Source organism: Lepidothrix coronata, unplaced genomic scaffold (assembly GCF_001604755.1).
Source record: "Lepidothrix coronata isolate B3197 unplaced genomic scaffold, Lepidothrix_coronata-1.0 Scaffold60, whole genome shotgun sequence".
NCBI classification, from domain to species: Eukaryota; Metazoa; Chordata; class Aves; order Passeriformes; family Pipridae; genus Lepidothrix; species Lepidothrix coronata.
In genome coordinates, this window is record NW_016690240.1 from 4,448,011 (window position 1) to 4,467,030 (window position 19,020).

At 38.2% G+C, this 19,020-nt stretch overlaps 1 protein-coding gene across 1 annotated transcript in view; it reads right to left on the bottom strand.

Moving 5' to 3' along the window:
• Positions 1-19,020, bottom strand: part of ARHGEF7 (Rho guanine nucleotide exchange factor 7) — a 127,970-nt gene that overhangs the window by 64,800 nt on the left and 44,150 nt on the right. The window contains exons 3-5 of the mRNA XM_017817299.1: positions 13,904-13,988; positions 9,573-9,703; positions 6,924-7,125 (exon numbers count right to left, since the gene is read on the bottom strand). Of these exons, the coding sequence (XP_017672788.1) occupies positions 6,924-7,125; positions 9,573-9,703; positions 13,904-13,988 (418 nt within the window). The remainder of the gene's footprint in view (positions 1-6,923; positions 7,126-9,572; positions 9,704-13,903; positions 13,989-19,020) is intronic.

Genomic DNA, 19,020 nt, shown 5'->3' on the forward strand with positions numbered 1-19,020 from the left:
AAAGTAAGTACTTGTCACTGAATTTATAATAATACAGATGTCTGGAAAGAAGAAACAAGAGTTATTTAAGGATAGAGGTAAATACTTGTCGCTGAATTTATAATAATACAGATGTCTGGAAAGAAGAAACAAGAGTTATTTAAGGATAGAGGTAAATACTTGTCGCTGAATTTATAATAATACAGATGTCTGGAAAGAAGAAACAAGAGTTATTTAAGGATAGAGTTAAATACTTGTCACTGAATTTATCATTATACAGATGTCTAGCCATTGTTAATCTGGAGAAAGTTGGCTGGTCATAGAATTTTGGTTCTTGTAAAGGGTACAAAAATACATTTCTCCTTTTAAGTTGCTGAACAAAGTGGGAGATTTTTTTGCTGAAATGTACAGTCGTTTATATTACCAGCTCTTTAGCTGATTCAATTATCCAGCAGAGACATATATATGTCCAAATTCAGATTTAAAAACAGGACAGAAAAAAAAATAAATCACATTCAAATAATTTTGCCTGAACAGCCATAATCAACATTTAGTTTTTAAAATGTAAAGGCCACTTCTATTGTAGAAGCACAGAATTAGATGCAGCAAATCAGTCCAGCTGTCTATCATGTCTGGTATTCTGCCTTCAAGCAGTGCATTGCTTCATAAGGAGGAATAAGAAACAGTCTTGTTGCAATTAGTTTATTGCACAATGAATTACACAGAAGAAAATCCTGATCTTGCACATAAGAAATCACTTTCTTTGTTTATGCTAAGTTAAGTGTTATTTATTATTCTTGTAATAGAACATTAAGAGTACCTTTGCAAACAGAGCATATTTCATTAAACATTTCAAGGAGGTGTCACCCCCATTCAGCATACTGGAAATATATACAGATCTTACAGGTCCATATGTCTATAAAGTCCATAGGTTTATGAAACATTAGCAAAACCCTGGCACCTTGCCCACTACAACACAGAGATTCTGTTTCTCAAAGCACTGGAAGAGAGTGACCTGAGCCAGACACCAAGTTTTCCCATACAAATTTTTCCCTTCTCTTCACTTTTCTCCTAGTCACAATGTGAATCCATTACATTAACACTGGAAGCATAATGAGAACAGGCACAGTGTATGATCAGATACAAAGCACACAAGCATCTCAATTACTTGAAGAGACCATATCCAGTTGATGACTGAAACCAGGAGGTAAGTTACCACTATCACTTTCTTTTGTGATCAAAGCATTACATTCAACTGCCCTCAGCTACACTTGATAATGCTTTGAAGTGTCTAGTGGCTACTGATAAACCAGATAGAATTCACTTAACAGATCATCTTTGAGTGGAGAAGGAGGGTGGCACAGGCTTTTAAAAATTATTCTTCCAGCAATTCATTATCTTCAGTAGGACCAAAACAACTTGAAGCAGCTTTTATAACAACTCTAATGTTTTTATAACCTTTCCCTATGTAGTACATAAGATGCGATGTACTCTCTAAAATGTTCTTATCCTTTACAAACATCTACTGATTGACTGCAAAGAGACAATGTACCCAATCCTTCCCAATGTTTTGTTTCAATTTTAATTTACACACAAGTATTTCTTTCACTTGCCTTCAATTTACTTGAGATTCTCACATTCTCTCCCTTCTGTCATGTCTCCAGCTTATGTCATATTCATTTTTCATGCAATGCTCTACTTCATGCTACTCCACAAAGTATTCACTGCCTTCAGAACATACTTGACTAAAGCGCTTCAACGCTACTACTGCAAGAACAGCACCACGTGTTTCTGCGACCACTAGGCTATGGTGTGCAATGCAGATAAAAAGATCTCATTTGAGCTATTTCATCCTACATTAGGGAAGGAAAGATGTGCCAACTGGAACACCAAAAGCTATGTGGTCTCTATTAGTGAAGTGCTACAAGCAAACCCTGTCTTCCTAGACTAATTGGTTCATGTCCAACACCAGGAGGGCAGACCTCAACTTGTTCTCAGTTCTCAAGCATCGCTGCCAAGTGGTCCACTCTGCAATATGGACACTAGTTCTTCCCCAAGAGTATTTACTGGTCCCAACCTCTATTCTATTTATGCCTGTAGAATAATACTTGACGAGAGAACAAAATATCCCTCCAAATGTACATGGCTGGGGAGAGAAAAACTAATATTCCTTGGGGGGATTATTTGTTTTTTCCTTCCCTTTTTTTCTTTTCCTCAAAGCTAAAAGTGCATCTGTCCTTCCCTTACGCACCACAGGATGGAAACAGCTGATGTTCTACACTTCCATTATATTCTGACCTTTTCCCAACACTGATTTTTTTTATTTTTTTTAACATCCAAGCAGAAGAACCACTGACATTGTAGTTTGCACCAGTGCCGATACTAATATAACTGTCAAGAAAGCATAACAGAAGAGAGGCTAGGATAGTAATGACACATTAATTTCTGTGAAGAATTAGGATAAAGTTGGTGACATATCAAATGTAATTTTTACAAAGCTATATTCCCTTTTGCATAACCTCATGCCATTTAAAGGGATTATGCTTGGATAAAATTCATCAAGTGACCATGTGATTTTTTTAAAAATCTGATTAACATCTGACAGTAGCTAAGCAAGTGCATCCCATTCTGCAAGGGAACACTCAAAACTAGGTCTCCAAATCTCTCTACTGTGCAAGACAGAAACAGTAATGTAAGAGACAAGGCTCCACCTACACCTCCACCCAATCCTGCTCCACTTTAAGAAAAAAAACCTCAGTAAGGCCACACTGTCAAATATCTAACAAGTTTACACAGTATTTACCTTTTACCCTCTGTCATGTATAACAGTACAGCAGGATGCAAACAAAGTCCTCTCGTTTCAAAGTACTTCTTGATTAGTGATCAAAGAACATTAAAAAAGGTAAGATGTTACAGGGTTTGAAAATGGAAATGAAAACGTGCACAAAGGGGGGAGGGAGAGAGAAATGGACCATTGTTTTGAAAGGCACATACCTGAATAGAATTTTTTTTTCTCTTTATATGTTTGATCATAGCTATCACAGTTTCAGACAAATTCTCCTTTTCCCCTTGGGCCAGGGAGGCAGAGAGAATAAACACACACTCAAAAGCAAAATAAAACCAGTTTTCCATCTCGACCAAATATATTTTCCCCAAAATAGTCACTGACTATTCACAGCCTAAGGAAACTAAATGTTGTGCTGTGCTCCATAATCTCAGTATCTGTCCTACAACCACTCACAGCTCATCTCATGCATGTATTAGAATTCTGTGCTAATACTGATCATTCTGGCATAGCTAAACAAGCAAGGTACAAGGTGCGCATAACTTTGCAAGGTTTTAGCTATTCTAAGATACCTTACCATGTAACATGCTCTGCTTGTGAAACAGATGTAATGCAGTTTACTTTTCTTCTAAAAGTTTTAAGAAATCAGTGTGGGTAAAGTTCCCATTACTAAGCAGCTGTTTCTTCCTTTCCTTGAATATCTAACTTCAAAAAGACACCCTACAAGCTAAGACTAGAAATATACAGTTTTCTGATTAGAGGATTTTAACATAGAACAAAAGTCCATTTATCTAAACATCTAATGCCTATGAAGTTTGTGAGAATTAAAATAAAAACACACATGAGTAAAGAACTTCTTTTGTTTCTTCTGTTACTTAGTTTGCAGAAGTAAGGTTACAACAAACTGAGGGGATTTATTTAGTCAAACTCACCATTTCCTGGGAGCATTCCAAATAATGCATCATCAAAAATGAAAGCAGTGTAACCTGTACAGAATTTCTAACTAGTTGCAGTATTTTAAGCCACATTTCAGAGAAGAAAGAAGGGTAGAGTAATACTGTCAATGCCAGAACATTGTACAAGTATTTTGAAAACAGATTATATATCCAGGACCTTAGTCAAGAGCAAGTATTTTAACAATTCTATGCTGATCTTTTTTAAAATCAATTCATTGTAACACTGACAGAAAACACACTTTGAATTTGAGCTAACAAGACATCAAATTTTCCTAACTAGTTTTAAAATACATAAGGGAAAAAAGCACTTTTATATTTCATCCTTATGCTTAAGGCATGAAGGCACTTAAAATATTTCTGAATTAGGAAAATCCTGAGGTGAGGATTTTATAGTTGCAAGAAGACGAGAAAAAAGGACCATGTAACCCTCCTAATGAAGACAAGCTAAAGAGAGCAGGGACACAGGAGGGCAATAGGGACTGTAAACCCACACATATAACCTACATGAAACTTCTCATGAACATCCACTGTTCAAATAACTTCAGAGCTTTATGGTAAACAGCACTACATCCTTTTTCTGACAAGAACAGCAGAGCAAAGGAAGTCCAACCTCAAGAGACACAGTGGCAATGCACTAGGATACAGAAGGGAGAAGAGTTACAGAAAAGCCCTCTCTCCAGCATTGTCAACAATACTCATAGAGCAGAAATCAGTTGAGAATAAAAACATTCATAACAAATTTCATGGAATCAACAATAAAATGAAGAACAAAAAAAAGCGTAGCAAAATTACAACAATGATCTTAAAGTAGGAAGAATTCAGTAAACTTAAAAATACGGGTTAAAAAAAGAACTGCCACTAATGATAACTTAAGCAGAAAAGGCTCACAAGAATGACAACTCCTTTAAAAATTACAGGCATCTCAAAGAGAGGACAGGAAAGGTAGATGCAAAACTGACATGGATCACATATCATAAATATATATACTGACCACAAACATACAAAAAGAAGCAAAAGTAACTAGAAGTCAGGTCACCAGTTGAAATACAACTAACATGAACATAAGGGGTAGTGGCAACAAAACATGCCATAGCATACATACATCAAGGGGTAAAACTGATCTGCAACTCAACAGTTATTAACAAACACCAAGAAGCTCTTGGTATGCCACGCTTCCTTCTACCACCCTCCCGTCTTTCTTATAAAAAAGTCAACTTCAGACAATTCAAACACATACCTACAAATGCATAAAAGGAGGTTAAAATTACTGTTTTGATAAACTACACAGTACCTATTGTGCTGATTTGATAGTAAGAGAACTACCTACATCCATATCTGAAACCAGAGAGGACAAGTGATGGTCATAAAGTACCGGAAAAGGCAAAACAGCAATTTTACAATGGAGAAGAACAGAGAAAGCTAGTGAGCTACAGGTCAGTCATTTTAAATTTGTAATAAGCAATGGACTAAGCTTTCTGAGAACAAAAAAGCATGGGCACACATTGCCTTCTATAGAAACAACTGAACATATGAAAGAGCGCTCCAAGAATGCGAGAAGTCCTGCAGAAGCCCGAAGAGGTAAGCTGCTGTAGCACAGAGAACACACCTAGACAGCAGAGAGAAAACGACTTGGGAGTAAATTTTTCTGAGGGCCAGAAGTGAACGTTAGAAATTAAAGACTAGAGGCAACTCATCTCAGCCCCAGGGATCAGACAGGGTTGCAAGGACTTGCAAAAATCAAACTGTACTTGGTACTAACCTTGGCACTACAGCTTGTTGTCTCTTCTGACTTCAAGATGTACCTCACCTAAGTGCAGTATTCTTAATAAAACAAGAACCACCTTAATTTCAGTTACTGGAAACTTCTGGTTCTTACATGTTCACTGTTAAAAGCTATTTCTATTCTGGAGCCTAACTGCCTACCCAGGTTCCAGTTTCAAGTGTTGGAAGAGATCAAAACTGATGAAATCCAACAAGACCTCTGCCACACTGATTTAATTGAGTAAAGATGGGACAAGAGGGTCATCATGACTAATGCTACAACACCACAGACAAAAAACAAGCTTCATGAATTGTTTGTCAAGATCTGATTAATCTCTGAAGAACATTAAAGCTAAGTCTTACATTGTGACTAGGAGAATTGTCTAAGAGAATGAAGTTGCAGATCTAAGACCAGCATTTTGCAACAACAGACCGTACACAGTAAATCAGGGAAGAAAATAAGAGGATGCAACCAGAGGAGAAAAGTAAGTTTAAAAAGTGGAGTTTCACCCTTACAACCTCACTTTGCAATCAGGCATCTGTATGGCTGCCTAAAAAAAAAAGAAAAAAGCCATGCCAATGACTTTAGCACAGCCTCAAAAGATGTGCATTTTCACTGGAGCTGTGACATGGGAAAGAGTGATAAAGCCTCCCAGAGTCCCTGGGTAGTTTTATCATACCAGGTTTATCCCTAATCTCTGAAAGTAAGCTGAGACAGGAAAGATATGGGGGGAAAAAAAAAAGGAAATAAAGAAGACTAATGTTAGTTTTGATATTCAGATGACATTTACAGAAGGCACTTTCACTGTATAAAGGTTAAAATAAAACTTCAGTGGAAGGGTGAAGCCTCTATGAAGAACAGCTGAAGGTGCATGAACATGAAAGAAAAAGAAAAATCACAAATACATTATCTTTCAAAAGTGGATTTTGGTAGAACTGGGTTTCCTTCCTGCAATTATTTGCTTCTAAGTAATGGGATGTGTTGAGTAATTTTTTTGCTGTAGTTTTTTTGGTTGGTTTGAAGTTTCTTTCTGGTACGTTTTTTTGTTGTGTTGTTTTTAAAGAGACTTCTGGGAAATCTCTCACTATTTAAACACAAAGCACCAATTCAAAATATGTCAGCACCTGAGTCAAAATCCCGTATTCTAGGAATTCAGACCAAGGAACTCAGAGCAGCCCAACTGTGACAGAGATAGACAGGCAAACAAAATGGGAAGTTTTCTGCATGCTTACTGATAACTCAGAAGCCTCAGGGCACTCTATATAGTGAACTGGGGTGCTGAAGTATGAGTTCCTGAGGATTAATGATCGCTGTGAATGACGTTCAATAAATAGTGTCAAGCTTAACCAAAAATCATTATCATTTTTAATGAATCAACCAACTATCAACCTCTACCCAAAGCAAGAATTTCTGCAAATATGCTCTCCCATTCAAAACTCACCGTTTGATTTTATTTCTCGTACATAGTTACTCGGAAACCACCCTGTTTTTCCATTTAAAGTTCCTTCCCACCAGCCTCCTTCTTCCACTCTTGTAACATGAATAATATCTCCTTTTGAAAAAGAAAGTTCATCTTCATTTGTCTGTTGAAAATTAAATTTTGCTCTCACCACCAACTGATGGTTGCCGTTATCTGTCATGTCCTAGTAAGTGAGAACACAAAGAACAAAATGATCACATTAGAGATTTAAACATTATTCCATGAAGAAAACAGAAAATGGAAATAGCATCTCCTCCGCACACAATACTCACCACACATTTTTACTGAAAAGGTTTTATAAGGACTGATTTGGCATTTGTAGTATTTCTCTAATTTTTAATCTATGAATTCTCATCAGCCCAGGGAGTATATTGTCTTATTAGAGCCCTTTCAAATCAGAAGGGGTTAACAGAGCTAAAATGAGAGTAATAAAGAAAATAAAATGAGAATAATAAAGAAAACACATATATTTTCTATAAATAGCATAAACTGCCTTTGGTATCTACAAAGAACCAAGAGTTTTACATTGAAGAGTCTTTTTCTAAAAAACTGGGCTGGGAGGAGAAAATGAGTTGGATTTAATTTAGTTTTGGATATAAATAGAGTTTTCAGCTTAAAGCCTTCTTTTTTTCTCCTGTAACAGATCAAGTTGGAAGGTTCCACAGCTGAATGTACAAGTCTCCATGGCCTGACAATGAAGAAGGACACTGTTCTTTCACAAAACCTACAAAACAATTATGCAACTTACCTCAAACAAGTACTCACAAATCATTTCTCTCAAGCTTAGTAAAGCTGGAAGTCTGCAGCATGTCAGACTTGCAGCTGTCCATATAATGATATTTATGCATGCTCATCCCCTATCACAAATGTGAAGACAGACTATTGCTGTCATAACAACTAAGTGTTAATAGATACTTCTAAGAAGTCTTTCAAATTAATGACATTCAAATTTAGCATTTTGTTCATGGATGTCAATTTTGAATATCTGCACCATTCAAGCATTTCGTGAGAGTCAGGGAAAACCTTAATACTAGAAAAGCTAAATAGTTGGACAGCTTTAAATACATTGCACTGGAACTAAGAGAACAGGACTACAAATCATGTCTGTGTATAACTAAGGATTACCTGTGTAACTAAAAAAAGTAACTTAGTGAGAAGACGACTGTGTAAGCAACCCTAGTCAGCTATCCAGGTAGAAGATTTTCACCTACATGCTGCCTATATAGTTGAGATGATCAAAAGATGTACTGCATGTTGTCACTTGAATCTTGTAACACAGCATCTTAATTCATACCCACAGTAATCTTGTTACTGTATCACAACTCAATTTAACCATCAGACTTAGGAGCTGAGAAACTATAGGAAAATGAGGGCAAACAACTTCAAAAACATGCAGAAAGCCCCAAGATACTGTAAGTCACAGTGTTTGACAATAAAATTGGCACATTTTCAAACAGGTACCTCTGCCTTAGACCTCTGCTGGCACATCATGTGCTTTCATCCACTCTGACTGCTCAACAAGAGAAAATGTTTTGGCTTAGTAAACAGTAAAAAGCCACAAAACAAGCAGCAACACTGCACAGTGAGATCAACTATAGTCCCTCTGCTCTGTCAGAATGGCTTTCCAGCAAAGGAAACTGAGTACAAATTTGGTGAGAACAGTTCCAAACTGATCATCTACAGCAACAAAACCCAACTAAGAATTTCCTGGGTTTGGCTACTAGCTCTCTTTCTCTCCTTCTTACACTTCTCAGCTCTTTCTAACTTTGTGCAGAGCAACTCAGATCAACAAAGCAATAGAAATACTTAAAACTCTGATCACTTCAGTGATCCAGCTAACAGCTAGTCCCACAAACAGCTGCACCAGCAAAACTGAGTGGGTTGTGAACAGCAGAACAGGAGCTGGAATTGGTGGCCTAGGGCAAAAACTTGCACAGAGAAAACAAACTGCACCTAAGAAAGCTAAAGCAGAGCATGGCTTTTCAAGTTACACATAGTAATCATCACACCATTCAAGACAACCTCTTTCAAGCACAGAAAAAGCAGGTTTCAGTAGGGACCTGAACCCTCCTTGCAAACCTTCAGTCACTAAAAGCACTTTTTATCACAGTTTTGTTTCTACGAGGTACTCAACCCTGATTTCAGCTGTACTATAAAACAACTGTCCACATCAGTTACCTGAAGGCCAGTTGAAGGATTAACCTCAAAACAAAACAGACAACAGGAATAACTACTACTACTGCCAACATTAAAAGTACCACCTTTGCTGAGGTTTGAATATCCTTCAATATCACTCCTAAATTCAGTGAGAGAGAAAATGAGATTCTTGCCTTTGGAAAAAGAAAGACACAAATCGATTAAGACACTGTGTATGCAGACAACATGCAGAGCTAAATAAAGAAAAAAATTATTAGAAGTTCACAGAAAGCTGCCTGCATTTTGGAACATCATAAGAAAAGCTGCAAAAACATGATGTCACAGGCTAGAAATACAGTGGTGAAAGAGAGGAAACAGTTAATCTGCTACACTATCGGTTACTTACAAAACTTGGCAAAAGGAAAAAAAAAAAAAAAATCACACTGCAGCATGTTTCGTTTTTCCAGAACTTACCAAACTCCGATACTGTCCCTGAAAGAGTTTTGAAGTTCTACTGTGTAAAGACTGGGATCCCAGAGAATCAAAAGATTTTATCCGATGAGATGAGGGACGTGCACACACAGAGTCACTGCCCAGTCCTATGTCTGTAGAAGAGTGGAAAGAAAGGTAAATATAAGAATTTGAAAAAATCTGCATTTAACTTCTGCTTACCTCTGTAAAATTCCCATGCTTAAACCAGATTTGATACATCTGCAGTTGCTCGGTAATTCAGGATTCAAAAAATTATAGCAAAAAATAATCTAAAATCCTGAGACACTGTCAATTTCTTCCCCACACAGACAGGAAAACAACTTGGGCTGTTTAGAAAGAGGAGGGTTAGGGTCCTATTTCTCTATTCCTACTCACTACCAGTCTATTTGAAGGTAATTAACCAGCATCATTTTAGCTGGTGGCCAAGAACTTTGAATGCATAAAACTTGCTTGAAGTGAAGCCAGCCACATCTGTTTCTTAGCTCTTCCCGCAGCACCACACCCTGCGCCTTCACCATCTCCATCTCAATTAAAACATTCCTTCCACTGTTTTTTTCCCTAAATTTCTTTGTCTCATCTCTCTTTTTGCCATCTAAGCTATTTTTCTTCTTTGGAGGGAGGAATAGGAATAGAGAGGAGAAAAACTGCTTGCTCAAATAAACAAAAACCCTCCTTAAACCTCTCCCCTCTTTCATTTGTCTCTACTCTGGGAAGCACACCCACGTGATATGTTCTTCTGAAGGGCAGTGTTATGTGCCATCGAGGGGCTGCTGGGCTCCCTTGTGGGCTGGGGGCATCAAGGGAGCAGCAGGGCAGGGCTCATCCCACCATCCCAGCCAGGAATGGAAGGCGCTGGGGCAGCCCCAGCCCTGTTGCCCACCCACAGGTGAGGAGTCCTCATTTGGATTACCAAGCCACAGCTAGACAGGGGCTGCACCAAAAGCAGCTCATAAGGGCCAGGGTCAGTGTCAGTGCTGGCTGAGGCCTCCCACAGCCCTGTGGGAGCCTCTCTCCGCGTTTTGGAGGGACAGGGCTTGCTCCTGGCTGTACCACTGTCCCCAGTTCTCACAGCTGAACTCCCAGGGCACTTGCACAGGACAGCAGACAAACATTGCTCCTCCACACAAGCATGGCAAGTCATTCCTTTTCCTCACATTTTCCCACATACAAGTAAATTACTCAGCGAGCATCTGAGCTTCAAGAAGCCCTGAAAGCAATGCAGTTTTTTCAGTCCCGAACCTGGATGTTTTCACTAGACTACACAAGCCTCCCAAATGCTCTCCTGGTTTTTATGTCTCTGTTACTCTCTTTCCTAGTAGTTTAATCTTCTTCCAACACTTGACCTCTGACACACAACTACAGTCTCCTAATAGTTACTTTCAGACTAAAGTAGACCATGATTATGCAAATCCAGGTTATTTTTTGTCCAAGGGAAATAACACAAAGGCTCAGATCCATGAGGAGACCAGTGAATAAGGCATTTCTGCTGTTCCACATCAAATCTGAAGGGACAACTTGATTCATCTTAACGGGAAAGCCTTTAAACTTCAGCACAGCATCCAACAGCAGCTGAGGTGCAGGAAGAGGGAAAGGGTTTGAGAATGACAACAAACACAGTAGTGTTGACAAAGGATGCTCCAAGTCTGCAGCAACTGAGCAGAAAACACCTTCTCGGGTGCATTTTTTTAAATGAGTCATTGTTACCATTCAGAAATCACTATCCTCAAAAAAATCCCCTATAAATATACACTCCCTAGTCAAATAGTGCAATATTAGAACTATAGATATCAAGTTGCTTATTTTGTATGAATAGTATCCTTACACGCTGAAGTAACAAAAGACATCACACTTTGTGAACCTGCTTTCCTAAAAGCATTTAAAGGCCACAGTATTAAGATAAACACATAATGGATTACAGTCCATTATGGAAAGGACATACATCTTCGTTTTCACAGACCACCAGTAGAGAAACGGGACTAGATCATGGGCTTAATTTGTAAATCATAACTATATGGATAATTCTAATGCTCCCAGAAACTTTAAACTTGCCATAACCACCACTATCTAATAGAACTTAAGGATTAAAAGTAACCTGATACCTCTCCACGCCCAGTTTGCTGTGTTTCCTAACTGCAGTCAAGTAGAACAGACAAATCCAGCATTATACCTCAACACAGGTCACCTCAAAAAATAGGTTGGCTTATGACAGTATGTTCTGGCTTCTGGGCAGCCCTAAACCACACTATATTGCATTTGTTTAAGTGGCCTGATTCCTGAAATTTTCTATTTCCCAACAGTAGAGCTAATACACCAACACAAGAGCACTTTTATGGCTTGAATTAGGAACTGCGTATGGTGAAAACAAAGAAAATTATTACAGACAAACCACACGGAAATTGAAAGTATTTTTACCAATAATATCTGAATACTTTCAAATCAATCTGAACTTTTGACAGATTTAAAAGGCTTGCAGACCCCACGTACCCATTAAAGTTTCTCTTAAAATCCTAACAAACACATTCAATGAATTTCTCAATGGAATTATTGTCAGAGAAAGAAATCAACTCTGCTCCTAAAACAACCAGGAATCTGGAATGGCAGCAGAATGCATGTGACGAATATTGATTTGGTAATTTCCTCAAAAGCTTTACTCTTCCATCCATATAAAGATTTCCAGGGTTTGCAAAACCCTTTCTCCCTCTTACCATTATCTCAACTTCCCTATATCAGTTCCTCTCCCCTCACTTGTCTACAAACAGCAATTGGTTCCTCAATTCCACCCCTCCTAAGACTAAAAATTTGGTGGAGTGAACATCCACAGCAGCCTTCCACCAGTAATCATGCTCATTACTCACATTACTCACATATGGCAGGAAGGCCCATCTCAGAAGAACCTGTGTATGCCTGAAATTCTTGCAGACCTGCACAGGGATCTGAAAGCCATCTTCCAACACTAGAGCAGGGAGATAGAGTCTAAAACATTTTCTACACAATCACCTAGGTAATGAAAATGGTTTGGAAGAAGAGCTGAACAGGAAGACTTATGCTCACTCCTAGGAATGAGACACCACCATAATCTGCATGTGGTTTCGATTTTTGGCTTCCATACCACCCCCCATCTCCCCACGAAAGGGATCACCCGAGTCCTTTCTAAGCCAGCTGCAACTGTGGCTTTCTGCTGCGGGCATTAATCTATTGACATCTGGACAAAATAAATGCCCTTTTTCTCCATTTCAAAGACAGTAAAGGCAGCTACAGTGTACAGCAGTTTTAAAGATGTACTACTCTGGTTTGCGTTTGCACTTACGCTGCAGATAAGAGGCAGTATCTCCAACTGACCTAAGTAGCTTAAAAGAAGTCAATGGTTGTTACTTCGTGCCCATTCATTAAATCTAAGAATCCACTTGCAAAACTCAAGGGGTGCTTTCTAATGCAAGAGAAAGAAAAAAAACACCAAAAACCAAAATCTATGTTGAAATAGATGAGAGAAATATTATAAAAGGGGCAAGATACTTATCACACTAGCATTAAATGAAGTAACACTGATCAATCACTGACTTTTCTATCACTTTTCTTCCTCACATAAAAACTGACAAGTATGGTTCATTTTTAAATCTCTCTCACCTGATTCTGACCTGATGATCACTACTGAAACTTGCTGCTGACGGTGGAGCAGCAAGAAGCCAAAAGGGTCACCAACGTTAACATTTCTTGATTGTCCTTGGGTCCAGTTGGCATCATTTAGCACAGCCTCACCCTACAAGGATGGATGGACACCTCTCACCCGTGTGTTATTTCTACAGTTCTCTCCCCTCCCACCAAAGAACTTGAGGCAAATGGTTCATGACTTCTAGCTGCTACCTCAATGAAACATGTGGCTTAAGGGATCAAAGACATTGGCTATTCTTTTGTTACTGGCAAGAAAGGGTAGTGCTGGGGAATAGAGAGTGAGGAGGGCAAAAAATTCTGACAAAACTGTTCAAACATGGGAATAGAACAGAATAGAGCAAAAGTTATCTTTAGTATTTCAAACTGGGATGAAAAAATAGAAAAAACAACCAAAAAAACAGGCCCTTTTTCTAAGATTGCTTGCTAGCTTAAAGGCTTAGTCTCAGCTCTACCGCAAAGCTTCCTTCTGCAGAAGACACCACTGGGGAACCCAAAGAGATCACTGCCAAAGTGTTAAAAACATGAACTCCAACAAAAACTCTTTTAAAATGCTGGACATGCTCATTTCATCATGGGTATAATTATACACTGATGCAAGTTGAAATTAATTGTAAGTCAACATCAAGACAGAGTAGTCTACTTACCTGCAGTCACCTTATTTAAAGCCACAAGAGAGCTGAGAACTTTGCTGAAATTCTGTCCCTGATACAGGTCATTTGCATCAAAAGTCTAAAAACAAACAAGAAAAAGGCAATAAGTCATAGAAATAAGCCTTTAAACTAAGCATTTCTATACTATCATGCAAACCATGAATTCAGAAGCCATTTCACGATCAAGGTAACAGTCTTTTAGTGACTGTTATGGACCAGCAAAACTGTGGAGGGATTTTTTCCCATAAAGAAAAAAAACCAAACATAACAAAACAAACAAAACCCCCCAAAAAAAAACAAACCAAGTTATTTTTAAATAGAAGGATAATATAGCAACAGCTGAACTTGAAAAAAAGTTTAGAACATAGGAAATAAAAACATCAACATTCATTTAAGCTCCAACAAAGTTGAAAAAGACACAATTATCAGAAGATAGAAGCTTTCCTCAGACATTTTGGCCAAAAAAGTTACTGGGTACCACTACTCTTGGCATACTCTTCTTCTTCTGAAGCAGTGCACAGATGTTGTACCTGATTATTCACAAAGTCATTTTAAAATTACTACAAATACTTTAAGAAGTACTACAGTGTACATGCTCTCTCTTTACTCTACAAGCAAGAGGAAAATGGTATTCCTGAACACTAATGAATTTTAAGACAAATGCAGTTTCTGGATAGGTTAGATGGAGAATGAGGTTTGGGAAGCAGAGGGATGAAAGGTGAGCTTTAATTTATTTTTAGTTTTTTAACTGTGGCAAAGAGATCCAAACCTCAAACTATCTTGTAGAAAACGCTCTAGTAACTTTCAAGCACTGGGTGACGACATTAAACATCTGAATTTTGGGGGGAAAAGAGAAGATTAAAAAAAAAAAAAGAAAAGAAAAAAAAGAGACCCATAATATTTGCCTGAGGTAATGGAAACACTCATCCGAAGTCTCATGAAAATAGCTCTTACAACAGATTCTGCAAGGGTTGGAAGGAGTCACAGTACTTCTTTGTGCAAGACTAGAAAGCTGACAATAAAAGACAGCTACCACAGTTCTTCCAACTGATTTAAGAAACAGAAAGAGATTTAGTTTCCCGCAGCATAGAGCTTTTTATCTAAAAAGTCAACAAAAACATGCTCATTTTCCTGATAACAAATCCATTGCCCAGGCACTATCAGAAAGCCCATACCCCAGAAAGCAGCCTTCCAAGAGAGGAGAGGAAAAACCCCTATTCCCAAGAGCAGAGCAAGAAAGAAACAAAGGAAGGCTAGCTGAACCCAAGAGAAGGGAAAATTTTAACAGAATCTACCTAAATAATCACAGAAGGGGCTGCCACACCAGTTGTGACTGGTGATGTAATATCCCAAGAAAGGTAGAAGAGATTTAGGAAACATTTAATGACAGTATTACTTAGTAAGCAAAAACTCCTCCCAGTGCATCCGTGGTATTTGAGGTACTCGAACAGGTTATCGTGCACGTTTTTCCCCCATTCAGACTGAGGATCATCTCTGGTCCCAGGCACAGCAGTTCTACCCGGGCTGTACAGGTACCGACATCTCTTAAGCTCGAGTAGTGTGTGCACAGCTCACAAGAACAATGCCACAGAACAGACATAGAATTAAGCAGAGGTGCACACTAGTTTACTCCAAGCAGTTATCACTCACATAAAATAAGTCAAATAATTATTTCAACAGGTTTCACTGGGCTACAGATAATTTAAGTGACTACTCTTAGTTAGTTGAAGCTGTAAGGAGAAAGGAGAGGGACCAGGGAATTGCCTAGGTATGAATTTGATAAGTTTTCTTCTGAAACACAAGGAAGTATTAAAAGACTCAATACACAAAAAAGGTATTAAGGAAATAAGAAATAATCTGACTTCACGAAACCAATAAAGACATGATAGGTTTTATTAACAGCATAATTTATAAATGCAAAACTAGACTGGAGATCAGCCTAAGCACTGTGCAAATTAGAGGGACAAATTAAGCTGTTAGGGAACAAAAAAGTCTCAGGAGTGTGAAATTTTCATTGCTTATAGTGGTAGTTTTTACATAAGGAAACCTGAAGTGTGAACAGAATTATGAAAGACTGGCCTTGATACTAAACAAGGAAATACATGAGACAGGTGCTCATGCAGACACCAGAATGGAATCAGAAAGGGACTACAAGGGAGAGAAAGAATGATTAAGGAAAGGAATGTTTAAGGAAAAGGTTACAAAATACAGCTTAAACTTACAAAACCTTAAAAACAACCCAACCCTAAAACCATTTTAAGCTCACCTTCATTCTGGATTTTGACAGAGCCAAGAGCTCTCCAATATCAGGCTAACTTGAGAACAACAGGATGCGAGGAAGCCTCGTTTCCTGCTATACTGAGACTATAGGGGATACCAAAACCAATTTGATTGGACCATCCCAACATGTATAGTGCCATAAAAAAGCCTGTATCCAGGACATGCATCCAGTCTGCTACTTCACAGGAAACAACACAATGGGAGGATACGAGAAGCATTTGCTTCCTTGTGATTTTACATGAAGCAATTCTGACAGGAAGCCACACTCAGCAGCTCATGGCCAGTATGTTCAGCAGCAGCAAATGATAAAGGGGGAGGGAGCCATGACACCCTCCAGAGAGATTTTCTCCTAATGGTTAAGAATAAACTAACCTAGAGAGATAAAAAGTGAGGAAAAAACTTAGGTGCTCTAACATTTTTAAGCTAATTTATTATGAACCCAACTTCTTGATTGTAAAAATCTTACATCCAAAAAACCCCACAAAACAAAACAACGACAACAAAAATAAAAAATAAATAAATAAATAAACAAACGAAAAAACCCAAACAAATGAAATAGAGGAGGTTTGCTCATTTCACAATATATTTGAAAATTCCAATACAAGTAAGAGCATCAAGGAGCTTCCATGGGATTGCCACAGAAAACAGTTTACTCCAGGTTTTCAAGAGAAGTCTGACTTGTATGTGGCCTGTGATCTTTATTCCGATATTTATGGACAAGTCAGCTGTAGAACTGACTGTCAAATTTTATCTTGATGTGAAAAAGAATAATTTCCCTATTCAAAGACACTGGATGACAAACATCCCCTCCACACAGCACTCCCAATTCTGCAATTGCAAAAATCAAAGCTGAATTTTGAGATTCAAATATCAAGCAAAGTTATTTTTATATTGCAATATATTACCAAATAATAAGGTCTGCATGCTGAATCATCTTCTATAATACTAACATAACCCACTTTTCTAATCATGTCACACGCACATGAATTCAAACTTGCACATGCTTACAGCTCTTTAAATCTAAAAATGCAAACACTTAGAAAGATATTACCTTAGAAATATTGAGATTTGTCTTTTAAACATTATGCAACAGGCATATATAGACACTGAACAAGGTTTTATTGGAAAAAATACTTCCCATATGCCCTTACTTTCCAGGCAAACAACATTTATAACTCTGCAGAGACTCTACCTGTGATGAAGTTCACCCTCTTATTGATGCAATCTTTATCTTTGACCAAGACAGTCAGATAAAACATTAGGAAGAATACAAGAATAAAACTGTCAGAAATCACATCAGACGAGGACCCAGCCAAGCCAAGTCTTTTGACCAAGCTAATTAACTAACTTCATTTTTAAATACCATAGAAAGGACCACACACAGATATGCCTTCTATAAGCATTAAGATGAAAGAAGGAGAAAGGGGGTGCTGGTGTTCAGAGTGATGGTGTTTGTCTTTCCAAGTCACCACCAGGAGTGATGCAGCCCAGCCTTCCTGAAGATGGCTGGACCTCTGCCTGCTCATGGAAGTGATGGATTAATTCCTTGTTCTGCTTTGCTGGTGTGCACAGGTTTTGCCGTACCCATTAAACTACCTTTATTTCAACCCACGTGTTGTCTCACTTTTACCCTTCTGATCCTCTCCCCCATCCCACCAGGGAAGAGTGAGCAAGTGGTTGCGTGGGGCTGAGCTGCCAGATGGGGTCAAACCACAACCATGTCCCAGACAGATACTGTATTCTACCAGACCAGATCAAACAGTCTAACAGCAAGAGGTCTTACGTGACCTATAACACTATGCATACATTCAAGAGTATTCTGACTCTTTTGGTCACAGCACACTGACTGCCAAAACCTGCGAAATGCCTGCCCCGACCCACAGATTCTGGCTTTCTTTTCCACACCCCAAACTAATTCCAAATACACAGGCCTGGCTTCCTATAATTATGCATGCATTTTTGCCCCTAGGATTTCAACTGCCTACAAACTCAATGCATAACAATTTTATGACCTTTTCCAGATCATTCATGATATGTTACATAACATGGTCAAGTATCAACAACAGCAAAACCCCTATAGCAAGGTATACATTGGATGGTCATTCCACATTTGCAATTATATTAGTGCCTACTAATAAGCCAGTGTTTAAATTCACTTCATGACAGCCATATTCGTTTTTCCATCACTGACAACTCTTAAACACCAAACAAAATGCCTTTAAGATTGATTTAATCCACAGACTGGCTGTTCAAACACCAAATCCACCTTCCCATTTTAAACGAGACTAATGCATGGATCTGCTTAAACTCCTTCACATTCAAAATGACCAGGATAATACATCCAGGTAACTTTAAAGTCATCTAAATCACTAACCCTCAGTAGATGGAGACTTCTGTTCAAACAGTGTTTATGATCTAATACAAATAAGGAAATAAAACTAAAATAACAATGCTCATCCCTCATATCCCTGCAACAACCACTATCTACTGAAAGGTAAAAATATTAACTGAGAAATTAATGAAAGAAAAAGGAAATGAGAAAAAGTTGAAAATATACCTGCTGAGAGCAGACTACAGCATACAGTAAGCCTGCAGCAGGATTCTTTTCTTCAAATCACTCAGTTTTAAGGCCTCAGGTAACCTTTATACTATTTTATCTCCCCCTTCTAGACCTTAAAGTCAGAAGCCAGTTACGGAGGAAGTATTTTTCAAATAAGGTACTTCACCTGATAAGGCAAGGTCTACAACTGGAGACTGGGGGGAAAAAAAAAAAAATAAAAAAAGAAATTGAGGGTAGTTCAGTCAAGCTTCCAGACACACACTTCTTCAAT